The sequence below is a fragment of the Caretta caretta genome, chromosome 1 (genome assembly GCF_965140235.1).
Source record: "Caretta caretta isolate rCarCar2 chromosome 1, rCarCar1.hap1, whole genome shotgun sequence".
Taxonomy (NCBI): domain Eukaryota; kingdom Metazoa; phylum Chordata; order Testudines; family Cheloniidae; genus Caretta; species Caretta caretta.
Genome location: NC_134206.1, coordinates 55,997,403 through 56,009,724, shown reverse-complemented (window position 1 = coordinate 56,009,724; position 12,322 = coordinate 55,997,403). Strand labels below are relative to the sequence as shown.

At 42.3% G+C, this 12,322-nt stretch overlaps 1 protein-coding gene across 6 annotated transcripts in view; it reads left to right on the top strand.

Moving 5' to 3' along the window:
• The window catches only part of LOC125636078 (phosphatidylinositol 3,4,5-trisphosphate 3-phosphatase TPTE2), a 42,550-nt gene that overhangs the window by 16,767 nt on the left and 13,461 nt on the right, over positions 1 to 12,322 (top strand). For 5 of the 6 annotated variants that reach the window (XM_075128205.1, XM_048848650.2, XM_048848640.2 and 2 more), the window contains 5 exons: positions 2,239 to 2,316; positions 3,818 to 3,865; positions 4,898 to 5,059; positions 6,028 to 6,147; positions 11,577 to 11,676. In XM_075128205.1, the coding sequence (XP_074984306.1) occupies positions 2,239 to 2,316; positions 3,818 to 3,865; positions 4,898 to 5,059; positions 6,028 to 6,147; positions 11,577 to 11,676 (508 nt within the window). The remainder of the gene's footprint in view (positions 1 to 2,238; positions 2,317 to 3,817; positions 3,866 to 4,897; positions 5,060 to 6,027; positions 6,148 to 11,576; positions 11,677 to 12,322) is intronic. The other variant, XM_075128223.1, reaches the window with a different exon arrangement.

The window sequence follows — 12,322 nt, the reverse complement described above, 5'->3', positions numbered from 1 at the left end:
ACAATGAAAAAGCATTGTTTTCTTACAAGAAGACTTTTAATAGAAATAGAAGTAAAGAAATCCCCTCTGTAAAATCAGGATGGTAGATACCTTGCAGGGTAATTAGATTCAAAACATAGAAAATCCCTCTAGGCATAACCTTAAGTTACAAAAAGATACACAGACAGAAATAGTTATTCTATTCAGCACAATTCTTTTCTCAGCCATTTAAAGAAATCCTAATCTAACACATACCTAGCTAGATTACTTACTAAAAGTTCTAAGACTCCATTCCTGGTCTATCCCCAGCAACAGCAGCATATAGACAGACATACAGACCCTTTGTTTCTCTCTCTCCTCCCAGCTTTTGAAAGTATCTTGTCTCCTAATTGGTCATTTTGGTCAGGTGCCAGCGAGGTTACCTTTAGCTTCTTAACCCTTTACAGGTGAGAGGAGTTTTCCTCTGGCCAGGAGGGATTTTAAAGGGGTTTACCCTTTCCTTTATATTTGACAGTACTCCACACCCAAACCTCGTGCCCCAACCCTGAGCCCCCTCCCTCATTCTAGCTCCTGGCCACACCCTACACCCCAGCCTGCTCCTTCACCCCCAGCACTGTGCTCCATGCATTCCCACTCTTAGCTAAGTGCAGACAGAGAGGAAGAGAATGGGCTAGAATGAGGGAGAAGGTACCCACTCTATGTGGGCAGGGCCGGGATCCCAGACCGGCAGCGGGCTGAGCAGAGCCAGCAGCTGGGACCCTGGCTGGCAGGAGCCAGCGGACAGAACCCCAGACCAGCAGCAGGCTGAGCCGCTCAGCCCACTGCTGGTCTGGGGTCCCGGCCACCGGCCCCTCTCAGCCTGCTGCTGGTCTGAGGTTCTGGCTGCCAGCCCCTTGCCAGCCGGGGTCCCGGGCACAGGCCCTGCTCAGCCTGCTGCTGGCCTAGGTGAACAGAATCCCAGACTGGCAGCAGGCTGAGCGGGCCGGGGCGTAAGATCAGCATTTTAATTTAATTTTTAAATGAAGCTTCTTAAACATTTTGAAAACCTTGTTTACTTTACATACAACAATAGTTTAGTTATATAATAATAGACTTATAGAGAGAGACCGTCTAAAAATGTTAACCTGTATTACTGGCACACAAAACCTTAAATTAAAGTGAATAAATGAAGACTCAGCGCACACTTCTGAAAGGTTGCCGACCCCTGCTCTAGGGAATAGATTTTGAAAGCTGCTCACTTGAAATACTAGCAAGTGATCACCATCTAGCAGCATTATCTCAGTCTTTAGTGACCTTCCCTGAGACTCTGTATCAAACTAGATTAAAATAAAATTGAAGTATTCAGTGGGGAGGAGGGAGACTATTTTGATCTCTTAATGCATGTTTTATAGGATCCTTCACTATTTTTCAATTCTGAAATAGTGAAGGATCCTATGGAACAACTCTGCCTCTAATGTTGTCTTAGCCACATGTGCTAAACTGCTAACTTAGCCTAGTAAAGTCCCTTTGGCTGAAGTGATGCTCAGTGAAGAGGTAAGATCTCACCAAATGCCAATGCCAGCCCCTCTCATTTTGTCTTTTGCTGTGAGCAGCACTCAAACAGGTGTAGTCCTAATATCCTTGTTTGGGGGGAAAAGTGTGTGAGAGGTGCTGGCTGGATCCAGCACACAAGACTGACTGCCACACTTAAGACTACCCTTAAAAAAAAGACCATTTTAAAAACCATTTTAAAGACTACCCTGGCCTACAGATCCCAGGAGATTTCCCCTTTGCCTTTCTCAGTTGTTCCTGCTTCAGGACTTATGGCAGGATTCTTTTGTGCTCTGAGCACTACTTTTCAGGGCTGCCTTTCCCAGGAAATCTCCTGCTTCTGGAGCATTGCCCCTTCCTTACTGAGTTTTGCGCACACTCTAACCCAGTGATTCTTAAACTTTTGTATTGGTGACCTCTTACACTCAAACTTGCTGTGTGAAACCCCCTCCTAAACACATTTTTAAAATATATTTTACGCTATTATAAATGCTGGCAGCAAAGCAGGGCTTGGGGTAGAGGCTGACAGCTCATAGGCCCCCTCTCCTCCCCGTAATAACCTCATAACCCCCTGAGGGGTCACAACCTCCAGTTTAAGAACCCCTGCTCTAGCCCCTGGTGGTGTCCCAGCTCTTACTTGACCTGAGTGGAGCATCCCTTTTAGTGCACAGGAGCTGAACGTGCAGGGCAGCCATCTATGACCTAGTCTGATTTGTCATTTTTTGGCAGCTTTCAAAAGACAGGGGAGCCAAGCATAAAGATTGATGATGGCTGCATTGAGGATAATGAACCAGACACTTGCTCCCGGTAAGTTAAAGTTGTTCTAATCTTTGCTGGGCAAAATAAACTGTCTAGTGCAGTTTCCCAAGCCAAAATTGAGAAGGAAGCATGGCTTGCTGAAATGTCAAAAAGGAGCTCAGTAGGTCATTGCTTAGTAAGGAAACCTAATGTCATAGATTCAGAAGACTTTGCTATGTATTTGCTTTCAATCTTATTTGTTTTTATAAAGCATGTAGCTTGTCTGGCTCAGAGTCCACTTGATAGAGAGAAATCAAAAATATTCCTTCTGGCAAGCTAATTGGTCTGAAATACATAAAGTACAAATACCTACTGACAAACCATGTCTGAGATTTACAATATTATCAACGACTCTAGAGTTTCAAAAATGTGCATTGCGAACATAAAATACTCTGATCTGGACAGATTCTGCATTCAGTCTTGGAGAATGTACAGTAGAAAGAACAAAGCAAAGCTTATTCAGCTAGGAGCTTTGTCCAATGTGGCAATTCAGAAAAGTGAAAAATCTATTAAGTATGACAGTGGATCCTGAATTCATTTAAACTCCTTGATCACTTTAATGGCTTTTAATAGCAGAAGTATGCATTGCAAGTCTGATGCTTCCAATGTAACTCCATTCATAACACCAGAGTAATGCAACAGAATCAGGACCTTACAGTTGTAGTGAGTTATGGGGGAAGGAAAACTAAAATTTGCTTACTAATTTTTCCACTTTTAGTCAAAGATTAAAAATTACTTGTACCATTTGAATACATGAACTTTTGTTTGGAGAGGAACAAGTTGAGCTGAATGCAATGTTGATATCTTTGTACAATGGCACTAAAGGTAGAAGGCCCTTCTTTCAGGCTGAGGTTTGGCTAGATTCAAATATCAGTTGCTGTCACTTTGGCTCAATGTGTACATGGGATGGCCTTAGTAGCATCTTCAGCTCAATTACAATTTACTATCTGTAATAACTTTACAATCTGCAATTAAAGGCTTCTAACAAAATTTTTGTACCAACTGTTAATCTCAATCACTAGTGTGTGTGTGTGTGTGTGTGTATACATCTTTCAAAACCTAGCATGAAAGGAAAGTGTATAGAACATTCAAGCAAAACAGAAGGGGATAAAGCTGCATTTCTGAGTGTGTTCACACACTTAGGTTTTATGGTCCAAGAGGTGTCATCCTCTTTGACACCTTTGTTACTTGTCACCAGTTGACAGAAAGATTACATAAAAACAAGGAGTCTGGTGGCGCCTTAAAGACTAACAGATGTATTTTGGGCATAAGCTTTTGTGCATTTAAAAAAAAAACACTTCAGATGCAAAGATTACATGTTTATCTAGGACTCTATGCTATCATATTTTCATACCCATTCTCCAAGTGAATCTGTAAGTATCTCTTAAAATTCAGCAAAGGTGCAGGCAAGTTTGCAATAACAAATCTTAAATGTAATTTTTAATCAATGCTTAAGTCTACCATTGCATCTGGTAGTCACTGACTTTAGACTCTATTCCTCTTTTAACAGTACTATTAAGAAAAAGATTTCTCCATTTGTGATGTCATTTGGATTCAGGTATGTGTGGATATATTCATAACCTGTATGCAGCCACGGATTTTGATAGGAGATATAAATAAAGTAGAAAGTTTAGTTAAATATGTTCTAGTCAGTTTGCTACAAAGTAGTAACTTCCAAACTATCTTTTTTTGGTTTTGTTCCTTTGAAAAGCATTTGGCTCTACAGAATACATTGAGGAGCTTTTATAAAGCAAACTCCCTTTGCATTGTGAAGGGAAATCTAATGCACAGCAACTTCAGATCTCTTTAGGATTTATAGAGACAATTCTAGGTATCATTGTAGATGACTGAAATGTAAGCAAAATATAACGTTCTATTGCTTTGTTGTTGGTATGGTGCAGAGGCTCCTAATTCATCACCTGGACTAGAGGTGGTCCTTGGAGAGCTAGCTGGTCACATGGTAGTGGCTCTGCTTGTTTCTAACAGCTAAACTGTATTGATATAGCAAAAATATACTATGTTAGAGCAACTGCTGTAGTTACTACAAGGACATTACTCGGCCTGATTGGGAGGGAAGGTGGTGCATGCTGTGACAGTTTAAGCAGTCTTTACAGAATACATGTTTAAAGCTGGCATGTTGACAGAATATGAAGCAGCTTTGAGGTTGCTGGACACAGAACTTTTGTTTCTCTGGGCTCTTAGCCTAACACCACCCACTAGTATGGTCCCACAGGTTATCCTTGCATCCTGGCATGGGTTAAATTGCCACAGCGTGGTTGGCCATGCTCTCTTGGCAGCTACAGTGTGAATGAAGGCTTGTGCAGCCTTCAGAGGGTGCTGCATTTCCCAACAGGCTTAGCAAATATGTCTCCCTCTCTTTTTAAGAGGAAAAGTAGTTACTAAAACATATATCTGGGGAACATGAAGAATTCAGAACAGGCATAAAATAAGGGAATACTAGACTTCTTTACAAAAGTGGCTTTCATTTTGAAAATTGTGAGCAACTGACTGTGCACATCAAGCAATGAGGTGTAATACTTTCGTACTTTCCCTCTTGAGAGATGCCTTTTTTGTTTTTTTTGTTTCGTAGAGTATTTGGTGTTGTACTCATCTTTGTGGACATTGCTCTTGTGATTGTGGACCTAGCTATTAGTGACAAGGAAAAGAGCATAAGAGAGACCCTGGAAGGCGTTTCCTTGGCAATAGCGCTCTTCTTTCTCGTGGATGTTCTCCTGCGAGTGTTTGTTGAGGGGTAAGGTTAATGCCCAAGGGCCTGAAAATTCAGCAAGACATCTTTGTATAGGGACACCTTAAAAATGTACACTGACTTCTAAAGAATCTGCACAGTGGATATGTGGTGGCTGATTCTGAATTCACTTACGCTGGGGTAACCACCAGTGCAGTTACTCCTGACTCACCAGTGTGAGGCCAGAATCGGTCCTGTGAAGTTCCCAGTGCTGGTCCCTAACACTGGCAAGTCATTCATTATCTGCAGTGACTAGCACTCTTATTCATTGGTTTGTTCAGGTAACTGGGAAGCACGGTTCATGAATACTCTTAGCATGACTTTAAGCTCTCTGGGGCTGGGACTGTCTTTGTTCTGTCTGAACAGTTAGTAGCACAGTGGAGCATAGCACAATGACTAGGGCTTCTAGGTGCTACTGCGGTAAAATAATAAATGCAGTCTGTGTAGAGAGCAAAATGCGGTAGTACCAGAGTTCTTATATAGGCCCATTAATTCTAAAGGCATTACTCTGGTACTCCTCTGCACGAGGATAACGGAAGATAGTCCTAAACTGTCAGAAATAGTACAAATACAAACTGCCCTGGCTGTCCAGAAGAGATTTAAAGCATTGCAATTGTAGCATACCGAGTGGTACAGCAGCATGGTATGTGGGTTGGCTAGTTTTGGTAGGCTTCATAGGAAGAGTGTTTAAAAGGAAAATTGAAAAGAATTCCCTCCTACCCTCTTCATTCAAATCCCAACTTGAACTGGTATATGTGACTTGGTGTTAAGTGGAGTCAGCGGTTTGTAAAGGATTGATTAAAAAAAACCTGTTTTACTCCTATTGAAGTAACAAACAGGCTATTGAGGACCAATTCATCCATGAGCAATGTTTTGTAGCAATATGGAATATACACTCTAATACACTTCTCATAGTACTTTTAGATATTCCTCCCCCTTAATTTTGTCTCTGCTTCCCTTCTTTTGTATTTCAGCTTCAACAATTATTTCAAGTCCAAACTGAATGTTTTAGATGCGGTGATTGTCGTGGGCACCCTGTTGATTAATATGGTGTATTCTTTCTCCGACTTCAGTGGTGCAGACAAAATCCCAAGGTAAGAAGTGTGTGATCTAATTGCTTAGAAATGTTATCTCTTATTATCATCTCTTTATAAATCCTTCTAAAACTTGCTAGTGTCTGGCACGTCTGGTTTTTGAAGGGAGTATAGGGAAGAACCCCGAACACCTGAATGTTTATAAAATGTTATACCCAAATTACCCACCTAAGCTGTGTCTGTCTACACTGCTGTACACACACATGCTAGCAGTGGCATGTGGAGTAGTATGTACTCCACATGCCACTGTAAATGAAAGTAGTGTGTGTTAAAAATGATTTCTCTCTGGTGTTATGCAACACCTGTGATCTCCAAAGCACTCTGGCTCCCAGCAAAGAAAGCTTTACGGGGTCCACTCAGTTTTCCAACACTGCAAAAAACCTGTTAGAGATGAGGTAGAGTGCCGTGTATACCTGAACCCTCAGGGTATATACCCTATGATGGTGCACTCTATATGCTTTTATGAAAATATGCTAATGAGTGTGAATGTAATGTATCTAGAAAATGCTTCATGCAAAAGGTCTCTTGTAAGGTATCATTACAAAGCTTATAATCTACAGAGTGTGTTCATCCTATTTGTATAAATGTATCAGAAACTAGAAATATGAAATATAACTCTGAGGTCCTATTGTAATTTATGCAAAGTGTGAGCCATTAATGGTGGCTTGGAATCTTGATGGTTCCCATTAACCAGGACACTTGGTTGTAAATGGTTCTGTTTACTTGTAAGTCTTCCTGTATAAGTGTGTGCTGCCAAGTGGGTAATGAAGTCTTACAGTGACATGTGATCATGTAGTCTGAACTGGAATCCATCTTTAACCTGGTGCTTTTCCATTGAGAAGGAGGGGTGGGAACCCAGAGAGGGACAAAGGATTCCTGCCCTGTGCAGAAGATATATAAGGGGGTGGAACAGAACAAAGGGGGCTGCAGTCATGAGAAATCCCCTAGCTACCACCTGAGCTGGAGCAAGGACTGTACCAGGGGAAAGGATTGGGCCCAGACTAGGGAGGTGTCTAGTCTGTGAAAGAAGCTTATTGAAACATCTGAGTGAGATTTTATCTGTATTCAGCTCCTCACTGTATTAGGCTTACATTTGCATGTGGGTTTTTTTGGCTTGGTAATTTGTTCTGTCATTACTTAGAATCACTTAAATCCTACTTTTTGTATTTAAAAGCACTTTTTACTTACTCTGAGTTAATTAATAATACCTTGGGGCAGCAAACAGCTGTGCATATCTCTATCCATGTTAGAGAGGGCAAACAATTTGAGTTTACCCTATATAAGCTTTATACAGTGTAAAACAGATTTTATTTGGGGTTTAGACCCCTTTGGGAGCTGGGTGTCTGAGTGCTGGAGACAGGAACACTTCTTAAGCGCTTTTTTTTTCCCCCCACTTAAGCCTGCAGCTTGTGATGGTTTAGACTTGGATCTGTGTTTGCAGCAGGCAAGTGTCTGGCTCAAACAAGGCAAGATACTGAAGTCCCAAGCTGACAGGGAAAACTGGCTCAGAGGTAGTCTAGGCACATCAGGTGGCATTCCCAAAGGAGTTTCTGTGACCCAACCCATCACACCCTCATGGCTCTCTACACCAGTGGTCTCCAAAGTGGGGTTCACACACCCCAGGGGGTATGCAAGACCCTCCCTGGGGGTGCACAGCAGGAGGAGTGCCGCTGAAGGCTCTCCCTGCTCCATCTTCGGCAGCAGCTCGGCTCTCCTTGCTCTGTCTTCGGCGGCAGCTATTCTTCATTTTTGCTTCCCTAGAGCTGGCCCTGGGGGTACGCGATCCAAAAAGTTTGGAGGCCACTGCTCTACACAACCAAGCAGGTGCCTTCCAGGTCTACATTGCTATTTTTTTTTTTTTAAAATGCTCAGTAGTGGTGAAAGGCTCTGGTAGTGGCAAGGCAGTGGAGCCTTTCACCATGGCATGTGGCTACACATACAGTGCCTGTACTTGACACACTGTAAGTGTAGATATAGCCTTACTCGGCAAAACTTGTCTTAAAAGTAAACAGAAATCAGAGCTAGTAGTAAACTAGAAACCTTACTTACAACTGATCAGTTTACAACTGATTGGAGGAAGGATTAACTCCTGCTTCTTTAAAAACTAAAGCAAGTTAAAAGTGTTAGAATAATGTGTGTGATATCATACTTGGCAGATTTGAAAACTTCAGCATCAAAAAACGGAGCACTTCCAGCTACAGCTGGCAGGGGATTTTTGTTGAACAATTGTCAAACTAACAATTTGTAGAAATCAAATTTGTGGGAAAGGGGTCTGTTTCAATGAACCATTTGTTGAGAAGGTTTCTCAAGTTCAGTGGGAAAGGGGAAGAAAATGATTGTTACTCTCCTGTTGGAGCTGTTCTACTTTGTATACAATAAATACTCACTGGGCCAGAGAAATTGACTTGGTAGCCTGGTAGTTTAAGGATTTGCCTCTGATGTGGGAAATTCAGGTTCGAGTCTTGTTCACCTCAGGCAGAGCAGGGACTTGAACATGGATCCCACACATCTCAGATGAGTGCCCTAACTATTGGGCTATTGGCTAGCGTAGGCTCTGTAGTGTAGACATAGCCTATGTGAAGTTTTTTCCCTGTCCCCTGGGGGCTATACCAGCATAGTTATGCCAACATGGGCTCTGTGCTGTAGACAACCCAAGACCAGGATCTTGGGTTGTAGACCCCTATGTACTAACAGTGATTACTTCAGCAGGCCCAACATAAGTTCATTATCTGCAGTTCTGACCTTCGGGAGCTGTGACCAGTGGTATATACAGAATGACCATGCAGCCTTTTCTAAAACCAGGTATTGTTTTAACAGTAGGAACACCGCATAGTGTAAGAATAAGGATTTTAAAACAATCTATAAGCTCTAGGGAGACAGCTACTATTTCTCTCCCCCAACCCAACATGTTAGCCAGTTAGGCCCATCTTCAGTCTCTTTGCAGAACCTTTCTGTCAACCTGTTTTTCCCATCAGTCCTGGACAACTGACCCTCCCACTTCCAGAAAGACTCTTTACCTAAAACTTACACTACATATAGCTATGTCAGTTAGCTATAGCTGTGTTGGTCCCAGGATCTGAGCAAGACAAGGTGGGTGAGGTAATATCTTTTATTGGACCACCTTCTGGTGGTGAGAGCTCTGTGTGGCTCAAAAGCTTCTCTCGCCACCAGAAGGTGGTCCAATAAAAGATATTACCTCACCCACCTTGTCTTGCTCAGATCCTAGGACCAACACAGCTATAGCTCTCGCCAACAGAAGATGGTCCAATAAAAGATATTACCTCACCCACCTTGTGTCTCTGACATATCTGTCAGTTAAGAGTATGGGTTTGTTTGTTTTTGTTTTTTTTTAAATGGACATAACTGTGTCAACATAAGCTATATCTACACTAGGGCTTATAGTGGCATAAAGACCTTTTGCTGGTATAGGTTATGTCTCTTGGGGAAATAGTAGTAGAAGCTATTCCAGCAAAAGCAGTTGTATACTGATATAAACTGCATCTACACTAGAGGGTTTGCTGACATAGCTATCCCAGCAAAACTTTTCTCCTGTAGACAAGGCCTCAGGATGTCCTTCTGATTTTTAGGCTCCCATCCCTGGCCAAAAAGTCTTATGACTATGCTGGAGCCAAGGGAGGTAGACTCTTCCAGTTGATAGTCCTTCTCTTAATTACCCTGCAATGTTCTGTCTCCTTTCCCACTCCTCCAGGTGCCTTATCTCTAGTCACTGTTTTATTTCCTGCTTGTTTTTCCTAACCGTGCCTCTTGACTTAACTGCACATGGTCAAATAGAGAACATCCCTTACTGTAACTGGACAATCATAAATTAATACAGAGCAGTCCCATGTCCTTCACACAACTGAGTACTTTGGTTATGCTCTAGGTAATCTCATCCCATATAGGACAAGGCATTTTCTGGGATGGCGTTTTGGGTATGTCTACCCAGCACTCGGGAGGTGTGAGTGCAGCACATGTGGGCATACCTGAGTTAGCCTTGACTGAACTCGCTCACTAAAAATGGCAGTGTAGCCCATGCCACTGCCTGTACTAAGGGTCTGGCTACAATCCTGTCTGGGACCCCAGGTACATACCCAGGCAGCTAGCCTATGCTACCTTGGCTACACTGCTGTTTTTAGCAAGCTAGCTCAAGGAAGGCTAGCTTGGGTACAGCTACATGGGCTAGAATGATTGGAGAATAGGCATACCTTAAGGCAGGGGTTCCCAAAACTTGGTTCGCAGCTTGTTCAGGGTAAGCTCCTGGCAGCCCATGAGACACTTCGTTTACCTGAGCGTCCGCAGGTACGGTCACTCGCAGCTCCCACTGGCCGTGGTTGGCCGTTCCTGGCCAATGGGAGCTGCGGGAAGAGGTGGCCTGGCCCACACCACTTCCCCACAACTCCCAGTGGCTGGGAACAGCAAACCGTGGCCAGTGGGAGCTGCGAGCGGTCGTACCTGCGGACGCTCAGGTAAACGAAGTGTCTCATGGGCTGCCAGGAGCTTACCCTGAACAAGCTGCGAACCAAGTTTTGGGAAGCCTTCTAAACAGTAATATGCTTCCCTAAACCACTTAAGTCAGCAGAAAATTCTCTTTCCACTTCAAAACTTTTAACTTCTAAGAATGTCCATTATTATCTCTCTAACTGAAATGGATGAGTGATTACGTTTGGGACTCTAGAACTGCTCAGTTTTCCTGAACCTCTTGCATAAAACACTACACATCCATAGAGTAAGGAGCCAAAGGTGCACATTTGATGATCTTGATGTCTTCTCAATACCAAGAGCCATTAACATACTCAAATGAGTACAGTGACCTTGTATACCATGGATCTAAACTGGGAAACTGGAAGATCCGCAGTGTTATGGCTTGGCTAATATTGTGGAGCTCTTACTATTGCTAAGGGGGATAGGTAGGGTGAAACTATACTTGCTGGCATCACTATGCACAGCGGTGAAGCAATGAAAACTCTTTATCTCTGTAGGTGAATTCCTGGCTGCTTTCACTGTAAGGCCAGTTAGAAAACTTGCAGTTAAACAGTTTGCCATCAGAAAAATGCAATTTTGTTGTAACCACATGATTTTGCAACATTTTGTACTTTGGCACAATTTCACTGGGTGGGGGCACAGAAAAGCATTTTGACTATTTAAAAATCCTGTTTTTGACACTTTCTGGAATAGAAAATTCCAACTTTTTGTTTGAATTAAAAAACAACTCTAAATGGAAGGTTGAAATCAAAATAAAATACCTTGAAGTTATGAAATCAAAATGTGTTGACCCAAAACAATTTTAACTTTGTTTTTTCAAAAACAGTTATGTTGGCTTTTTATCCTCATTTGGAACAAAACAAATTTCAATCTTTCTGGCAAAACATAATTTACATCTTCTGCCCAGCTCTATTCCATTGCAAAGCTAACTTTTTCCTCTTTGCTAGAATGGTTATCATCCTTCGAGCTTTGAGAATTATCATTCTGATAAGAATATTTCGCCTGGCCTCACAAAAGAAACAACTAGAAAAGGTGACCAGGAGGATGGTAAGTTAGCTTCATAACTGTTTGTCTGAATGCGCTATTATGGTTTTCAAACTCTCCTCATATTCTTAAAGCAATAACAGAGTTCTTCAGCAGTGAAGGGTAGTAATAAGAACTTTCATTTTTGTTCCCATCTCCGCCTGCTTCCCTCCCCTCCATTTATTTCTGTCTTATTCTGCACTCTGGTTTCCCTCCCCTCATACCTAACACTGCACAGTTCTCATTCTAAAACAGTCAGAATTGCAGGCCAGCAGACTAGTAACAGGATTCTGCCTCCTCCACTAAAGCAATTTGTTCTAGTGATAGGAGCAGGTATTGAATTACAGCATTAGGTAGCTGAGAACCATTTTTGCACTCCGGCAGTGTTTCCACTCTCAATATAGGGTCACACCTTCAAAACACCATTGTCCCACTACAGCAGTGTGGTGGCACTGATGTGATGCCATGACCTACCTGATGCAAATAGCCAATTCTGTCTTGACTTTTTTATATTGAACACACTTGCATGGCAGGGCAGAGAGAAGAAAATCTGCTGTATCCCATGAATATAGGAATGAGTGGTTACAATTAAAATCAGAGGCAAAAGCTTTTATTATAGTGCATCTTCTGCAGGTATAAACAGAATAGAAACTGTACCTTAAGTTTTAGC